The sequence below is a fragment of the Anomaloglossus baeobatrachus genome, chromosome 2 (genome assembly GCF_048569485.1).
Source record: "Anomaloglossus baeobatrachus isolate aAnoBae1 chromosome 2, aAnoBae1.hap1, whole genome shotgun sequence".
Lineage (NCBI taxonomy): Eukaryota > Metazoa > Chordata > Amphibia > Anura > Aromobatidae > Anomaloglossus > Anomaloglossus baeobatrachus.
The window spans coordinates 632100860-632119072 of record NC_134354.1 but is presented as its reverse complement, the minus strand read 5'-3'; the positions used below and the strand labels follow the sequence as shown (position 1 = coordinate 632119072).

General features: G+C 44.5%; 1 protein-coding gene across 1 annotated transcript in view; it reads left to right on the top strand.

Moving 5' to 3' along the window:
• Positions 1–313: 313 nt before the first annotated feature.
• HTR2A (5-hydroxytryptamine receptor 2A) overlaps positions 314–18213 on the top strand; it is a 137085-nt gene continuing 119185 nt past the window's right edge. The window contains exons 1-2 of the mRNA XM_075336892.1: positions 314–1070; positions 1482–2211. Coding sequence (XP_075193007.1) covers positions 1761–2211 — 451 coding nt within the window. The 5' untranslated portion in view covers positions 314–1070; positions 1482–1760. The remainder of the gene's footprint in view (positions 1071–1481; positions 2212–18213) is intronic.

Here is an 18213-nt window from a genome sequence, read left to right as displayed (position 1 = left end):
TAAAGCAGCCACTAAAAGGCTAAATGTATTGGCATTTCTTTAAAGCTGACTTTTTTACTGCTGTGCTTTAACATACTGTCCTAACGCCTGCTAAATCATTGAATATTATTTGTGAAAGTCGTACATTCTTCCACTGTCCAAAAAAAAAAAAAAAGGACTGGGCTTTTTTTCAATTTCTTTGTACCAAACATCCTCTTTGGCGTCAATAGCTTCGATGAGAATTGTAGCAATCACAGTAATATACTATTACTATACAACAAATGAGCAGATTGTGGAGGACAGACACAATAAATCCCAAAACATGCCTGGAGAGGATAGACTGTTCCCAGATCTCTTACGTATATCGTTATTCTTGGAGGAGAACCTGCATAAATATCCGACTGTCACAATTAGAATCTTCTACACCCAGAAATATGAAGAACGAAAATATCCTACGTAGCTGATCTCCAACGTGACTGATGCGTGCTCACTGGGAGATTCCGAATTAACCTTTCTTAAGTGTCATTACACTGTTCCTGGTTATTTTTAGATATTTTCACTTCCAGATACTCTAGAAGCCATTCTTAAATCGTGCTGTGTAAAAGGATGAGGCAAGAGCACAGATTGGGGAGGAACGCAGACCACTATTGTCAGTTTACTGTATTCAGTTGCTACCTAGCAGTTTATGACATGGTTTGTAGTGGGAGGTCTGAAAGACTGAACCCAGGCACTCGGGAAGAAATGCTATTCCTGGTGAAATCACTATGTAATCTCATTGTGGAGACTGCTCTTTCTGGTGACAGGGAGCTGCTGCCATGTGAGTTTTAATTAAAAACAAAACTGTATATTTTTTCAGCTTTTCTGGATTCTCATCTGTTAGCTTTCTCCTACAATGTGGTGTTGGAAAGTCAACAAGCTGAGCAGATCTGTAATAGGGAAAGAAGATTCCTATGGCACGGACTGCCTTCAATCCAACAGGAACATGCAAGAGCCATAAAATCCTGCTGGAAATGATCATACAGGACATTTAAAGAGTACGGAAAAGACAAGGATAGCACAAGCTGAAATGGAATTCATATTGGACAACTCTTGTAAGTGACTTTCCGAAATGTTGTTATTGTATGTTTCTTGAGCAGTCGTAATGCATTTTATAATCTGCATTGTTAGCACTAATAAACATTTTCATCATATATATATATATATATATATATATATATATATATATATATACACACACATATACATTCTTAGTCCCAATTAATTAAAAAAAAGTCAATGCAAGTATTTTACGAACCTTTAAAGTGAGTTACTGGTTGGGGGGTGAAGACGGTGGTAATACACCAAGCTACCGTAATGGCTACGGTTATTATTGATCAGACATCAGATATAGAGATTCACCTTAGGATAGTTATATTGAAAGGGAGATTATATCAGTTTCTGGGACTTGTATGTTCTCTGGGTGGCACATACAGATGTATTACCATTGTAATTGTTTTCTTCAGATTCCTCAGGAGGTGAAGGACTTAAACACTGGGAGAAAGATTACAGTTTAGGATGATTGCCACTTACTGAAAACTTCCTAAAGCAACATCCATTCAGACTGGATTAAATGCATTTATCTGATGCCTGAGTATAAAAGGAACCGCAGAAAATTGCTCTCCTGACCTGCAATTATGCTAACGAACCTATGGATCTAATATGGTGGACACCCAAGTGAGCTTCTCAGTAGGATGCTGGACCAACTCTTATAACCCTCTCCATTGTGGATTAAAAGAAGACCAATGCTTGAGAAAAGTTACTCCCTTCTGTTCTTTCACATCATTTCTCTGCAAAACTCAGGATTAAATATGGATATTCTTGAAAAGGAGAACTTTCTGAATATATCCAAGAGCTCTCTCTTCCATCTAAACTCAGATAAGGGATCCTACAGCAGTGAACCCACCGCTGAAGTGGATAATACAACTGATATTTTCAATTGGACCTTGAATTCGGAAAATGACACACATCTGGATCCAGAAGGAAGTTCTTTTTCTCTAGAAAAGAATTGGCCAGCTCTTCTAACAGTCACAGTCATTGTGCTGACCATTGCTGGGAATATACTAGTGATTATGGCTGTGTCTCTGGAGAAAAAGCTTCAGAACGCCACAAATTATTTCCTTATGTCCCTTGCCATAGCAGACATGCTCATTGGATTCCTTGTTATGCCCATCTCTATGCTAAATATACTGTATGGTAAGTACAATATTGGAAACATTTGCAAATTATGGTATGGGAATGTTCTAGGTTCTACATGGAAAATAGGGCATATAAATTGTCAGAAATTCAGATATAGGAATTTAATATGACACGAATGGGGAATTCCTCGCAAAGTGGTTTTATACTACTCAAAATGAAACTTGTTGCTGATAAATTAGAGGCAATGTGTTTTCTACTGAGTTTATGAAACCAGTGTCCATTTGGTCTCCATGGCATATTAAATACAGTAGTAGATGAAGCATTGCCCTATAATATACATACTGTATGACTATATATATATATATATATATATATATATATGTATAATTTTTTTTTTTCTTTTTAATTTCAATGGGAGCCTGCTGTAAGGTACATATCAGTGTATGCCTATACACCCTGGCACCTACAGTGCATACCGAAAGAGTTTAAGAGTTTAATAACTGTCATGTGAATAAAGCTATATTTCAAAAAGTAAAATAATTATTGCAAAGTTCCTGAATTATACATAGAACATCAAGAAGACTGCACAGATTAAGCGTGCGTGGTGCTCCATTCACGAGTTTCAGTTAGATACCATCGATGTGAATACTAATCGCTAATTAAAACAGGAAGTTGCATCGCAAACACAATAATATAGAGCGTATTTTATTATGCAAAGTTAAAACAATCTAGTGTCAATGGCAATATAATAGTAAAGCATTGTATTGGACTGGTTTTCCCTATGAAGCTAATTATTAGGAAGATCAGTAATAAATTTAGCTTAGATACACATAGCATAGTAAATCCATATATCCAATAGATAATTTATGACCATTTCAGGCAGGCAGTTGTTTGTGTAGTGAATTTTTATAGGGCCACAGCTCCCCCTGCTGGTGACAAGTAAATTACATGACTATAGGCAGCGGAGATGAGTTATTGACGTATGATACATTCTATTTGACAAGGGAATGAGTAAAACAGAGACACGTACTGACATATTGTACCTTTAAATCACTTGCAGTGCCATGAAAAGATGAAAGTTTTCAAAAAAAAACCTTACACCTCATAGTATAAAATCCTTACTTCAGTTATTAGCAATGAATATGATGTTTGCAAATCCTTGACTTCAGACAATTTAATTTGTTATATCTCAATATAATAGGATCTTAGATTTATATAGAAGGCACATCCAGTACAGCGGACAGAGGTGAAGATCTGAACCCCACAGGGTTATTAGTCTCTATTGGACACAAGTGTAATATAAGAATGAATCTTTAGCCCATATTGGAATTTATTGGAGCAGAGACAGTGAGGCTACATTCCCACGATCAGTGTTGAGTTTTTGACACTTGAATTTCTGCACCTTAGTTTACTTGCGTTTTTGAATTGCGTTTTAGTGTGCCTTTTTTACTCTTCTTTTTTCTTTCATTTTTTACGCTGCTTTTTGTCTCTGTTCGGTGTGTCACAATTTAAATAAAGCTGATTTGTTTTTGAAACTTCCTGGTATTGTCATTCTTAGCTGCAGAAGCGCACTAAAAACTGTGCGTTTTTTACCTGCGGATTTTCCGCATCTAATGCGAGTCTATGGGGTCTTTCCACATAGAAAACTCAGTGCATTCGTAAGACAAATTAACATGCTACGGATTGCAAAAACGAACCGCAGGTCGATTTCAGAGTAAAAAAGAAGCAGAATGAGAATGAGATTTCTATAAATCCCATCCACTGTGCTTGCACTATAAAACGTTGCACTTTTGATGCATCAAAAATATGTAGCAACAAAAAGACGAGTAAAATTGATCGTGGGCGTATATACTAACAGGTCTAGATTCCATTAACATTAGTTATAGTATTATCCTGCACAACAAGAAAGGACAAGAAAATACACAACATTCCAAGGAACTTGTAAGACAGGGGTCTCAAACACGCAGCCCACGGGCCGCATGCAGCCCCTCAGGTTTCTACTTACGGCCCAGAGGCTCGTGGACCCTGTGACGATCGTGGTCAATGCCCATAGTAGTCAGTGCTTCATTTCATTTAAGTGAGCTGGTGGCATCGCGCAGAGCTCTCGGAAGAACTATACCTAAGACAGTCATCAGCCAATCAAAGGAGGCCAGCAGCTGCCATTAGTTTAGGACTGCAGAGAACTCTGACTGGCACCAGCAGTTCATTCAAATGAAATGAAGCGCTGCTTACTGCGGGCACCAGCTGCAATCAGCACGAGGTCCATGGGCCTGCAGGCTGCAAGAAGCCATGAAGAGTACACCAAGGGAATGGAGGACAGGTGAGAAGAATCTTTATTTTTTTATGTGCATATGAAGAACGGCATATAAGGGGAGATTACAACAGAATGGGGCATTGCTATAAGATGTGAACAAGGATGAGCACATTACCACAAGGAAACCAGGATGGGCACACAGCGGCGTAGCAAAGAGGGGGCGGAGGGGGTGGTCTACCCCGGGCAACACGTGTCAGGGGGGAGGCATTTTGGGGGTAAAAAATGCCATCCCCATCATCACCGCACACACGCAGGCACCACAGTCCCCATCATCACCGCACACACCCAGGCACAACCGCCCCCATCATCACCGCACACACCCAGGCACTACTTCCCCCATCATCACCGCACATACCCAGGCACTACCGCCCCCATCATCACCGCACACACGCAGGCACTACCGCCCCCATCATCACCGCACACACCCAGGCATTACCGCCCCCATCATCACCGCTCACACACAGGCACAGCCACCTCCATCACCGCACACATCGGCACTGCCTCAGTGATGTCCCCGCTGACAGCATGATTCACTTCAGTTTCTGCTTGGAGCTCATAGGAGCAGCGGTGTTCAATTGCTGCTCCTGTCAGTTTCCGATGTAGCAGAGCTGAAAGCGTCGTGGGACCTCGTGTGGATTATGCTGGACCTGGAGGGGAATTTGCGGGTTAATAAAGTGGGGAAAGAGGTTTTTTTTGTCTTTTATTTCAAATAAAGGATTTTTCATTGTTTGTGTTTATTTACTTTCACTACAGATTAATCATAGGGGGTGTCTCATAGACGCCTGCCATGATCAACCTAGGACTTAGTGGCAGCTATGAGCTGCCATTAACTCTTTATTACCTCGATTGCCACCGCACCAGGGGAATTCGGGATGAGCCGGGTAGAGTCCCGGGACTGTCGCATCTAATGGATACGGCAATTCCGGGCGGCTGCTGGCTGATATTTTTAGGCTGGGGGGCTTCCCATAACATGGGGCTCCCCATCTTGGGAATACCAGCCTTCAGCCGTGTGGCTTTTTCTTGGCTGGTATCAAAATTGGGGGGAACCGCACGCTGTTTTTTTAAATTATTTATTTATTTATTGTACTGCACGATATAGACCCTCCCACCGGCGGCTGTGATTGGTTGCAGTGAGACAGCTGTCACTCAGCATGGGGGCATGTCTGACTGCAACCAGTCATAGGCACCGGTGGGCGGGGGAAGCAGGGAATACGAGATGGAATAATGAGCGGCCGGCATTTTCAAAAGAGGAAAAGCAGCCGGAGCTTTGTGACAGCCGTGCAGCGCGACGTCGATGATCGGTGAGTATGAGAGAGGGAGTGAGAGGGAGAGACCGACCGACAGAGAGACCCACCGACAGATAGAGAGAGAGATGGACTGACCGACAGAGAGAGAGACTGACAGACAGAGAGAGATAGAGAGACCAATAAAGAAATAACGTTTGGAACACCATTCTAAGTCTGAACTGGGTGCAAAAACCTAAAAAAAATGACTATATGGAGAGAAGGTATGCACACCAGTGACTATGCAAGGGGAATACATGTAATAGCAGAAACTGCTGTGTGAATACTAGCCTGAAAAATACAATAGCTACATGCAAAAATGAAAAAATAAGAGTGGAATCTGCATTACTGCCATGAAATATGAATATAGAGAAATTTTAGCTATTGAATTGATCAATGGAACAGAGCCCCAAAATCTCTTCACGGTATTCTCTTATTTTTGGGGTCCCTAGCTAATGTGTGTCCTCTCATGCAGTTAAAAAACTTACCATGTATGGGAAGCTGAGACCCAGGCTATATATCTATAATGTGGATCGGCAAAGTATGGGTGGGGTCGGGTTCACAAACGAAAGACTACTAACAAATAAAGAAATAACGTTTGGAACACCATTCTAAGTCTGAACCAGTTGCAACAGGCCAATATTCCCACAGCAGCTTCTGCTATTACATGTATTCCCCTTGCATAGTCACTGGTGTGCATACCTTCTATCCATATAGTGATGTTTTTTTAGGTTTTTGCACCCAGTTCAGACTTAGAATGGTGTTCCAAACGTTATTTCTTTATTTGTTAGTAGTCTTTCGTTTGTGAACCCGACCCCACCCATACCTTGCCGGTCCACATTATACATATATAGCCTGGGTCTCAGCTTCCCATACATGGTAAGTTTTTTAACTGCATGAGAGGACACACATTAGCTAGGGACCCCAAAAATAAGAGAATACCGTGAAGAGGTTTTGGGGCTCTGTTGCATTGATCAATTCAACAGCTAAATTTCTCTTTATTCATATTTCATGGCAGTAATGCAGATTCCACTCTCAGTTTTTCATTTTTGCATGTAGCTGTTGGATTTTTCAGGCCAGTATTCACACAGCAGTTTCTGCTATTACATGTATTCCCCTTACATAGTCACTGGTGTGCATACCTTCTCTCCATATAGAGATAGAGAGACCGACCGACTGCAAAAATGCTTCAAAACAACGATCCATTTGTATATTTTTTTACTATTTTACCGGCGGCAGGCTATTGGGAATGATCAGCTGATCACCCGGTGGCCGGCTGCCGGGCAATCAGCTGATTGCTCTCAAAAGTCGGGCGATCAGGTGATCGCCCTCAAAAGCCGGCCGCCGGGCGATCAGCTGATCGTTCACAAAATCCGGCCAATCAGCTGATCGCTCTCAAAAGCCGGCTACCGGGTGATCAGCTGATCATTCACAAAAGCTGGCCAATCAGCTGATCATTCAAAAAAGCCGGCCGATCAGCTGATCGCACTCAAAAGCCGGCAGCCGAGCGATCAGCTGATTGTTCGGCCGCATGCACAGTGGAAAAAAAGGGATTCCACCGCTCAGAAAATGCTACATGCTGCGTTCCTGCCGCCCGATGGTTTGTCGTTCCACGACTGATCCGTCATGCGGCGGATGCAACACAGACACATTAGTCACAATCCATCGTCCATACAAGTCTATGGGAAACAGCGTAAGCCGTTAACGGATTGCTCTGTTTTCCAAAGCAGCGGATTGCGACTACCGCAAGTGTGGAAGTAGCCTTATCAATGACCAACGGACGAGGGCGACAAATTTGACGACTACTCCGGGCGGCAAAAGCAGTTGCTATGCCACTGTGGGCACATAACCACAAGTAGACAATGATGGGCATATTACCACAAGGAGTCCAGGATGGTCAGATTACTACAGGATGTTGATCAGGATGGGAACATTACTACAAGGGGACAAGGATGGGCACATTACTACAGGATGGGCACATTACTACAGGATGGGGACAAGGATGGACACATTACTACAGGAAGGGGATCAGGATGGGCACATTACCACAAGGAGACCAGGATAGCCACATTACTACAGAATGGGGATCAAAATGTAAACATTGCTACCAGGGGACAAGGATAGGCACATTGCTACAGGATGGGTACAAGGATGGGCACATTAATACAGAATGGGGAAAAGGATGGGCACGTTACTACAGGATGGGAATCAGGATGGGAACATTACTACAAGGGGACCAGGATAGGCACCCCGGCACCTTTAAAATTGCTCAGATCCTGACTTTTGCAGCCCGGGTCCGCCCATCTCTAGTCTTTTTTAAGTAGTGTATGTAATGCTGTCATTCAAGGAAAAGGGGGTGGTACATGATAAAGAACTAGCTAGGAAAGTGTATCACGCAGCTCATTAGCAAATTTGAAAAAACTCCAATTCCTGGCAAATAAAGCAACACAACTGGACACTAAATTTACGATTTATATTTGGGCAATGTCTCCCTCCTGTGCTTTGCTTTATATAAGCAGTCATTTCATGTCTGCCCATGGGCAGTGATGTCCATGTGATGTCCGTGTGAAATCTGTTTGACATCCGTGTGACATGCGTTTTTAACATGGAGTTTTTAGATGAATGGATAGAAAGATAGATAGATAGATGTGCAACACATATATAATGTCCCACCCCCTGCATATTGTAAGCTTGCACTCTTTAGTGCCTTTCATGTGGCACTATAGGGTGTTTAGCAGACAGCAGCTAGCAGCTTTACCTTGGTTAGTATTACAAAACAGAGGGCGCCCCACCCTATTATTTTAAATTATTTATTTAAAATAAAATAAATAATTTAAGACAAAAAATGTGGGGTCCCCTCCAAATTGGATCATGAGCCAAGGTAATGTAGGCAGCTGTGATCTAGTATTCTCAGGCTCGGGAGGCCCATGATTATTGAGCCCTCCCCAGCCTTAGTAATGGGCAGGCTTCTAGAAGACGCCCCCATTACTAAGCCAGCAGCTGAAAAAAAGAAAAATAAATTATATTTGGACAAACAACCCCCTACTACAGCCCTAGGTCACAAATTTATAAAAAAAAATGTAAAAGAAATGTCCGACATAATTCATAGCGACATACCACGACGTTCCCAAAAGTGAACCTGGCAGACATAAAAAGAGAATATTAGTAAAGAAATAAAGGCAAAAAACACCTTCATGCACCAATTTATTTTCCTAGCAAATCCTTTCAGGCCTTTCAGTCAATATTGATACAGTACTCGTTTCACTGTGGATAATGACATAATCTTACCAACTTCTGCCAGCATCTTCACAAGCTCTTTTGCCTTTGTTCTTGGGTTGATATGCATATGTCTGACCAAAGCATGTTCATCTCTGGTACACAAAACCTGTCTCTTTCCTGAGGGTTATGATAGTTGGACATGCCCATCTTGTTTGTACTTGCGTATAATTATTTGTACAGATTAATGAGGCACCTACAGGTGTCTGGAAATTGCAACTAAGGTTGAACCAGACTTGTGGAAGTCCCCAATTCTCTTCCTGAGATCTTGGCTGATTTATTTTGACTTACCCATGATGCTACACAGAGAAGCAGTGTGTTTCAGGTGTGCATTAAAATACATCCACAAGTGTGTTTCTAATTAACTTAGATGTTGCCAATAGACCTATCAGAAGCTTCCAAAGGTAGGTATGACATCATCATATGAGCCGTCCCATATTGTTTAAAGTCATAGTACACTTAGTGTATGTAAACGTTTGACTTTGCAGAAAGTAATAAAAATGCCTTAAAACTCACTTGTTACGCTCACCGAGGAGCGGCGAGCGGCCGGAAGTGGACCCACTGCACCGTGCACTGGACTCCCCTGAGAAGACGAACAGCAGCGAACCCCTATACAGGGACTGTGCGGTGCCTCCTCAAAGGGCCTAGATGCACGGCAGCCAGGAACCGGTAGTAGGAGTCTCTGTACGGCCAGGTGTAGCACAGGTGTGGCGTCCGCAGCAGGCAGAACACGGTTGTGGCACCGGAGATGTTCACAGCAAGTGGCACGGAGACGTTCACTGTAGGTATGGCACGGTGACGTCCACTGCAGGTATGGCCGGTGACGTCCACAGTAGGTATGGCACGGTGACGTCCATTGTAGGTATGGCCGGTGACGTCCACAGCCAGAAAGGTACAGATGGCACTACGGCGAGACAGAAGATTAGCAACAGGTAGATGATGCACAGATACAAACGGTAGTACACAGGGGCCTGGACACTAGCAATGCACTAGTATGAGCATTGCTCGGGCGCCTGCTGTCGCACTAGTAGGAGCGTTGCTCGGGCGTCTGCTACCAGGGGAGGTGAACCTAAATACCCATATGGTAACAGGTGACCTCTGAGGTCACTTCCAGATAATGGGGCGCTACCGCTTTAAGAAAGGGGGCGTGGCCTCGTGCGCAGCCTAGAATCACTTACTGCAGATCTGTGTGTGGAGAGGAGACAGGAAGAGGCTGCAGCAGCTCCTGGAGCAGGGCGCCCGACCCGGAAGTGAGCCGGACGCACAGCAGGACCCGAACCAGGAGCAGAGCCTGCAGAGCCATGGGACCGGTAAGACAAAGGACGTCGCTGCCGGGGCCTGGGACCGGGAGTGCACGTGGGGGCCATGCTGGGGCTGGGAAGATGTGAGGGAGAGTGCCCCCCTCGGGATCTGGCGGGACCAGGCGCTACATCACTCTCTCTCTCTCTCTCTCTCTCCTGGCATTTGGCAAATCTAAATAATTTTGGTAATCCTAACTGCACTAAAACGGGAAAGGTTTATGCTGATTTCATGTATTTCTGATTTTGGTATTTCCCATGTCATATCTTTAAACTTGTCAAAGAGTTGGGTATTGCCTAAAAGTGCCACTTAATATGGTGGTTATGGTAGTTTCCTAAAAAGAGCCACTCCTTGGCTAGGTCCTTCCCGGAGGGATATCTGGCTAGTTTCTGTGTCAAGACTCCTAACAGAGGCTCCACGGACTTTTTTGATTTGCATATTTCCCAGGGGGCAATGCACCTAGGATTTCACTGTGTTGAGCGCCCTCGTTGGCTGCCGGCAGTGTTTTCTCTGGCTGGTCTCCCAATCAGTGATTGTTTTGTCTTGTTGGTCTACTATTGCTCCCACCTGGCCAGAATCCTACTCCACACTGATGAGGGGCAATACCCCGAAACAGCTGTCTGTGGATTGATACCTGGCCTTGGTTTTTCCCTTGTCATATCTTTAAACTTGTCAAAGAGTTGGATATTGACTAAAAGGGCCACTTAATATGGTGGTTATGGTGGTTTCCTAAAAAGAGTCACCCCTTGGCTGGGCCCTTCCCGGAGGGATATCTGGCTGGTTTCTGTGTTGAGACTCCTAACAGAGGCTCCACAGACTTTTTTGATTTGCATATTTCCCAGGGGGCAATGCACCTAGGATTTCACTGTGTTAAGCGCCCTCGTTGGCTGCCGGCAGTGTTTTCTCTGGCTGGTCTCCCCGAGATCAGTGATTGTTTTGTCTTGTTGGTCTACTATTGCTCCCACCTGGCCTGAATCCTACTCCACACTGATGAGGGGCAATACCCCGAAACAGCTGTCTGTGGATTGATACCTGGCCTTGGTTTTTCCCTTGTCATATCTTTAAACTTGTCAAAGAGTTGGATATTGACTAAAAGGGCCACTTAATATGGTGGTTATGGTGGTTTCCTAAAAAGAGCCACTCCTTGGCTAGGTCCTTCCCGGAGATCTATCTGGCTAGTTTCTGTGTCAAGACTCCTAACAGAGGCTCCATGGACTTTTTTGATTTGCATATTCTGATTTCATGTAAGAAAGTGAGAAAAACATGCATGTGTCTTTTTTTAGAGATGGGTGGACTTGCAGAAAACTGGGACCGGCGGGTCCCTGGTAATTTTTTTTAAAATCTGGTTCCAGTCCGGAATCCGGTACCAATATAAGCCTATTGGAACCAGAATCTGGCAATTAAAAATATTGGTGGAAGGGAGATAGGAGCGCAAGCGGTGTACTACTGAAGCTCCGTGTCATGGCGGGTCGCTGCTTCCTGGGCACGCATTCACTTCCACAGCTGCATATGTCTAGATCATGCACTAAAAATAAAGGTACAGGCTAGAATGTATGGGCTCCTTCCAGGGACGACGTAATTTGACACATGATGGGGGGGTATGTTCAAAATGCAGCCCGATGTCCAGAGTAAAGTTTTTTTTTCTAAGTTCATGTGGAAATGAAGTTGTTTATAATAGAAGGAGGGTCTGGGGGAAAGACCCCTAGATGGGGGGAGAGGGATGGCAGATCTCTGCACCCGCGATGTTTCCTCCTCTGCTCGTGTTGAGCCTTCTGCTTCATGATTCATGTAGCAGGAGGCTCAGGATGAGCTTTGCCCACGAAGTGTCCTCCTCTGCTCATCCTGAGTCTCTTGCTTCATGAAGCAGGAGACTCAGAATGAGCTGCATCTGCGATGTTTATTCATCTGCTCATCCTGAACCTCCTGCGTCATGAATCATGATTCTGACCCGCAGACAGCACCTGTCATTGGTTGTATGCAGACGCTGTCATACAGGCTGGGCACACGTCAGACTGCAATCAATCAAAGACGCCAGGATGGCCAGTGAGCAGGGAAAGCAGTGTATATGTATGAGCAATGATGAGCGGCTCAGGGAGGCCACAGGAGCAGAGTACAGCCGCACGGGAGCAGTTTACAGCTGTGACGGAGCCCCTAAGTATGAAGTTCTCGCTTCATTCTTATTTTCTTTATTTTTTCTTTAATTTTTTTAAATTTTTCAAGTGCCGGATCCGGATCAAACACACAGAATCCCGGGCTCGGGTGCGGCACCCAGGCACCTTTGAAACCGTGCGGATCTGGACTTTTACAGTCTGGGTCTGCTCATCACTAGTCTTTTTAGATTGTTTATGTAATGCTGTCAATTTAGGAAAAGGGGGTGATACATGATAAAGAAGTAGCTGGAAAAGTGTATCAAGCAGCTCATTAGCATTTTTGAATAAACTACAACTCCTGGCAAATAAAGCAACACGATTGGATACTAAATTTACTATTTTTATTAGGGCAATGTCCCCCTATTGTGCTGTGCTTTGTATAAGCAGTCATTTCATGCTGACAGACTCCTTTTAAATGTATTGTGTGTTAGTGAGGGTCTGGGTCCAGATATACCACTAATGGCTGAAAAGACTGCAGAGGCGCTCAGCTCTGAAATGAGCCTGCACACATCAGAGCACAGTCTAAATTTATCTTCCAAAAGGTAGAGGAGAAAACAAGGGGATCTGCTACCTTGGATCTAATCCTTACAAACAGGGAGGAAATGATTGAGGAGGTAAGGGTGGCTGGGACCCTGGGAAGCAGTGACCAAGCTATCATAGAGTTTTTGATAACTAGAGGAGGAAGACCGGCAAAAACTCAGACTTCAAGGCTGGATTTCAGAAAGGCAGATTTTAAGGAACTCAGAAAGAGGATAGCAGGGATTCAATGGCCTTATGTCCTTAAGGACAGAAATGTCAAGGAAGGATGGGACATCTTGAAAAATGAGATTCTCAAAGCGCAATCGTTAACAATCCCTAAAAGAGGGAAGAATAGAAACATTTAAGGAAATCAGGATAGATGAAGACAGAACTTAAACATATGCTAAAAAGGAAGAAAGAAATGTTTATTAAATGGAAAGAGGGAGGCATATCTAAACAAGAAGAATATAACACCGTCTACAAAACCTGCAGGGCACACATCAGATTAGCCAAAGCTGATAATGAAATAAGGCTTGCAAGAGATGGCAAAAGCAATAAAAAAGGATTTTGGAGTTATGTAAAAAATAAAATAAAACTCAAAGATGTTATAGGAATTTTACAGGATGAAAATGGTGAAGTTGTAAAAAATGATGTTGAGAAGGCTGAACTTTTAAATTATTATTTTGTATCTGTTTCCTCTGAAAAAGTAAATGTAAGATCAACTGATCTTCATCGTTCTATTGTAGGATTAAAAGCATCCAAGCCATCAATAAACAAAGAGATAGTGAGAAAATACTTAGCTAACATTAATGAATTCAAGTCCCCAGGTCCAGATGAATTACACCCCAGAGTACTGAAGGAGATAGCAGAGGTAATATTAGAACCACTCTTCATACTTTTTGGAAATTTTTGGAGAACAGGAGAAGTTCCAGAAGACTGGAGAAGAGCAAATGTTGTCCCTATCTTCGAAAAGGGGAAGAAGGTGGACCCAGGGAACTACAGGCCTGTGAGCCTGATGTCCATACCAGGAAAGATCTTTGAACAAATTATTAAACACATTTATGCAAGTACCTGGATGAGAATGCAGTTATTAACCAGAGCCAGTATGGGTTTGTAACTAATAAGTCATGTCAGACTAAAGCCGGCGATACACGCTACGATTTATCTGATGATATGTCGGCGGGATCACGGTTTCCGTGACGCACATCCGGCATCGTTAGCGACGTCGTTGGGTGTGACACCTACGTGCGACTCCGAACGATCGCAAATAAGTTGAAAATCGCTGATCGCTAATACGTTGTTCATTTTCATAATATTGTTCGTTGTTTGGATCGCAGCAGACATATTGGTACGTTTGACACCCTGCAAACGAAGAACAACATCCACACGACCGACTTGGTCAAACAATATATCACTGAACGATTTTGCATCGCTTGTGTGATCGTTACGTGTGACCGCTAATAAACTACCTATGTGCGATCTCGGCAAATCGTAACTACGATCTGGGTGTGTCACGTCGCTCATGAGATCGTTAGATAAATCGTAGCGTGTAAAGCGGCATTAACTTAATTTCCTTCTATGACAAAATCACTGACTGGGTGGATCAGGGAAATGCAGTAGATATAGTATATCTTGACTTCAGCAAAGCATTTGACAAAATATCTCATACAATCCTTTTTGAAAAAATGACCAAGTGTGGAATGGACAAGGCAACTGTTAGATGGATTCGTAACTGGCTTAGTGATTGGAGTCAAAGAGTGGTCATAAATGGCTGCACATCCAGTTGAAAGACTGTCTCAAGTGGGGTACCACAGGGTTCTGTCCTGGGCCCCGTATTATTATTATTATTCAACATCTTTATCAATGATTTAGATGAAGGAATTAAGGGTAAGCTTATTAAATTTGCTGATGACACAAAGCTAGGAGGAATAGCTAATACTAGAGAAGAGAGAGAGGATTCAATAAAATCTAAACATGCTGGAACAGTGGGCAGCAACTAATAGAATGGTTTTTAACAGGGAGAAATGCAAAGTCATACATCTTGGCAAGAATAATGAAAAGAGCATATACATCATGGGAGAAATAGAGGTATCCAACAGCATGTGTGAAAAAAACTTAGGTATACTAATAGATCACAGACTGAACATGAGTCAACTGTGTGATGCACCAGCAAAAACAGGCAAACACCATTCTAGGATGTATTAACAGAAGCATACAGTCTAGATCATGTGAAGTCATTATTCCCCTTTACTCCTCTTTGGTCAGACCTCATCTGAAATATAGTGTCCAGTTCTGGGCACCACTGTTATGATCCAGAACCATGGAAGACCACCACAAATCATTGGGAAAAGGTGACAAGAGCATTGGCAACTAATCTGGCCGCCATCCCCTTACTAACCATCAACACTAGAAGTAGCCGAGGGGTGAACTAACATCCTGTGCACCGCGAACCCAGCCGGAGAACTAACTATCCTAAAGGAAGGAAAGATGAATAACTCTGTGCCTCAGAAAATAGACAAGAATAGCAAGCACCCCCACGTTCAAAGACTGCGGTGATATAGGAAAAACACAATACACAGATAGATGACAGGATTTAGCAAAATGTGAGGCCCCCACTGACTAAAATAGGAAAGGACAGGAAAGGGACTGATGGTGGCCAGAGTAAAACCCTGCAAAATTCCAAATTCCTGATAGTACAAAAAGGCCCTCAGATCGCACGATCTGAACTCCGTCCTATACCAGGTGCTTTTGTCATACCAATGAACAGAAAACAAGAATCATAACAAATTCAACAAGCCACAAACACATGGACCCAAAGGAGCTATACTCCAAACAGAACTGTAGGGAGTTCCCCAGCCAAGCAACTGAGGGGGAAAATCCCTGCATGCAAATAAACTGAAAACAACCACAGCAAATGACAACCCCAGATAAGAGCAAAAGAACCAAACAATAAATAAAGAGCAAGCACTTATCTTGGGTAGATGTGGTGTGGAGCAGAATGAAGCAGGCTGGTGATACAAAGAACAACTGGCATCCGGCATAGCCTGCTATCAGACCAGGATTTAAACAAGCAGAGAGTTAGCAAAGGAAACGCCCATTGAACAACACACCTGGTCCAAGTCCAAACCATTCCTGGCCACCAGAGGGAGCCTCCCAGCAGCCAAAACATAACTAACATTAACAACACACCACATTTTAAAAAAGACATCAACAAACTGGAGCAAGTTCAGAGAAGAGTGACCAGAATGGTGACTGGTCTGCAAACAATGTCCTATGAGGAACGGTTACAGGATTTAGGATTGTTTAGCTTGCAAAAGAGAAGACTGAGAGGAGACCTAATAGCTGTCTACAAATATCTTAAAGGCTGTCACATTGTAGAGGGAACAATTGTATTCTCATTTTCACAAGGAAAGACTAGAAGCAATGGGATGAAACTGATGGGCAGGAGACACAGATTAGATATTAGAAAAAACTTTTTGACAGTGAGGGTGATCAATGAGTGGAACAGGCTGCCACGAGAGGTTGTGAGTTCTCCTTCAATGGAAGTCTTTAAAAAGAGGTTGGACAGACATCTGTCTGGGATGATTTAGCGAACCTTGCTTTGACAAGGGGGTTGGACTAGATGACCCAGGTGGTCCATTCCAACTATTCTATGATTCTAAATATAATTTTTTTTTTACCTTTACACTGTCTCTCCCTTTTGAAGTGAGCGCTTCTACAGTCTTTCAGAAACAGTGGTTCTCTCAAAACCCAGAACCCACCATTTTACAACATAAAGAACTCTGAAGAGTTTCCTCAGCATAATAATCTTCATCATAGGTAAAATTGTAAATTAAAAAAAAACACAAGCAACTTACAATATACTTTGTTATTAAAAGTCTTTGTTCTCAACAGCGGAGGGATTTCTTACTTTTTTTTTCCTGCTCATGGTTAAGTTGCAGTCCACCGCTGCAGTTTACCAGTGATCTCTTAGACAAGGACTGTAGTGCTTCATTACGGAGTTCTTTCTATTTAAATTAGGTTTTGAACAGGGGCGTAACTACCGCGTTCGCGATTGCGACCGGGCCCGGGAGGTTAGGGGTCCGCGGCCGTCCGGCAGATCAGCAGCCAGCTCCTTTCTGTGAGAGGAGCTGCGCTGTTCTGCCGCAGACCGCGCGGCGGCCGCTATATGACCCGGTCACCACCGCTGACACCAGGCCCCCCTGGCTGGTATCAGCAGTGGCGTCACCGCGCTCCCGTCACTCAACGCGCTCCCGTCACTCACCGCGCTCCCGTCACCGCGCTCCCGTCACTCACCGCGCTCCCGTCACTGCGCTCCCGTCACTCACCGCGCTCCCGTCACCCCGATCCCGTCACCACGCTCCCATCACTGCGCTCCCAGCACTCACCGCGTTCCCGTCACCGCACTCCCGTCACTCACCGCGCTCCCATCACTGCGCTCCTATCACTCACCACGCTCCCGTCACCGCGCACTGCTTTGATATTGCATAGAGTGGCCGGCGCCGTTCTATGCATCATCAGTCTTCCCCCGTGCCTGCGCGGTGACGTCACTCCTGTGCGACTGCTGTGTGTGGTGAGAGTACAGAGCACAGGAGGACGCCGACCGGAGCCACGGGGGAATGAGGATAGAAGTGAAGACGGGCAAGTAGAGGTGAGGAAAGAACTGCGGTGGAAGGAGAAGAGAGGTGAGTCCTTTTTTTTTTGTTTTGTTATAAATCAGTGAGTACACGGGGAGGCTGGCTGCAGGACATATGGAGTCCTTGGGGGGGCCCTGGCTTCAGGACACATGGAGTCCTTGGGGGGCCCATGGCTGCAGGACACATGGAGTCCTTGGGGGGGCCTAGCTGCAGGACACATGGAGGCCCTGGGGGGGGCTGGCTGCAGGACACATGGAGGCCCTGGGAGGGCTGGCTACAGGACACATGGAGGCCCTGGGGGGGCTGGCTACAGGACACATGGAGGCCCTGGGGGGGCTGGCTGCAGGACACATGGAGTCCTCGGGGGGGCCCTGGCTGCAGGACACATGGAGTCCTTGGGGGGGGCCTGGCTGCAGGACGCATGGAGGCCCTGGGGGGGCTGGCTGCAGGACACATGGAGTCCTTGGGGGGCCCCTGGCTGCAGGACATATAGAGTCCCTGGGGGGCTGGCTGCAGGACACATGGAGTCCTTGGGGGGAGGCTGGCTACATGACTCATGGAGGCCTGGGAAGGGGCTGGCT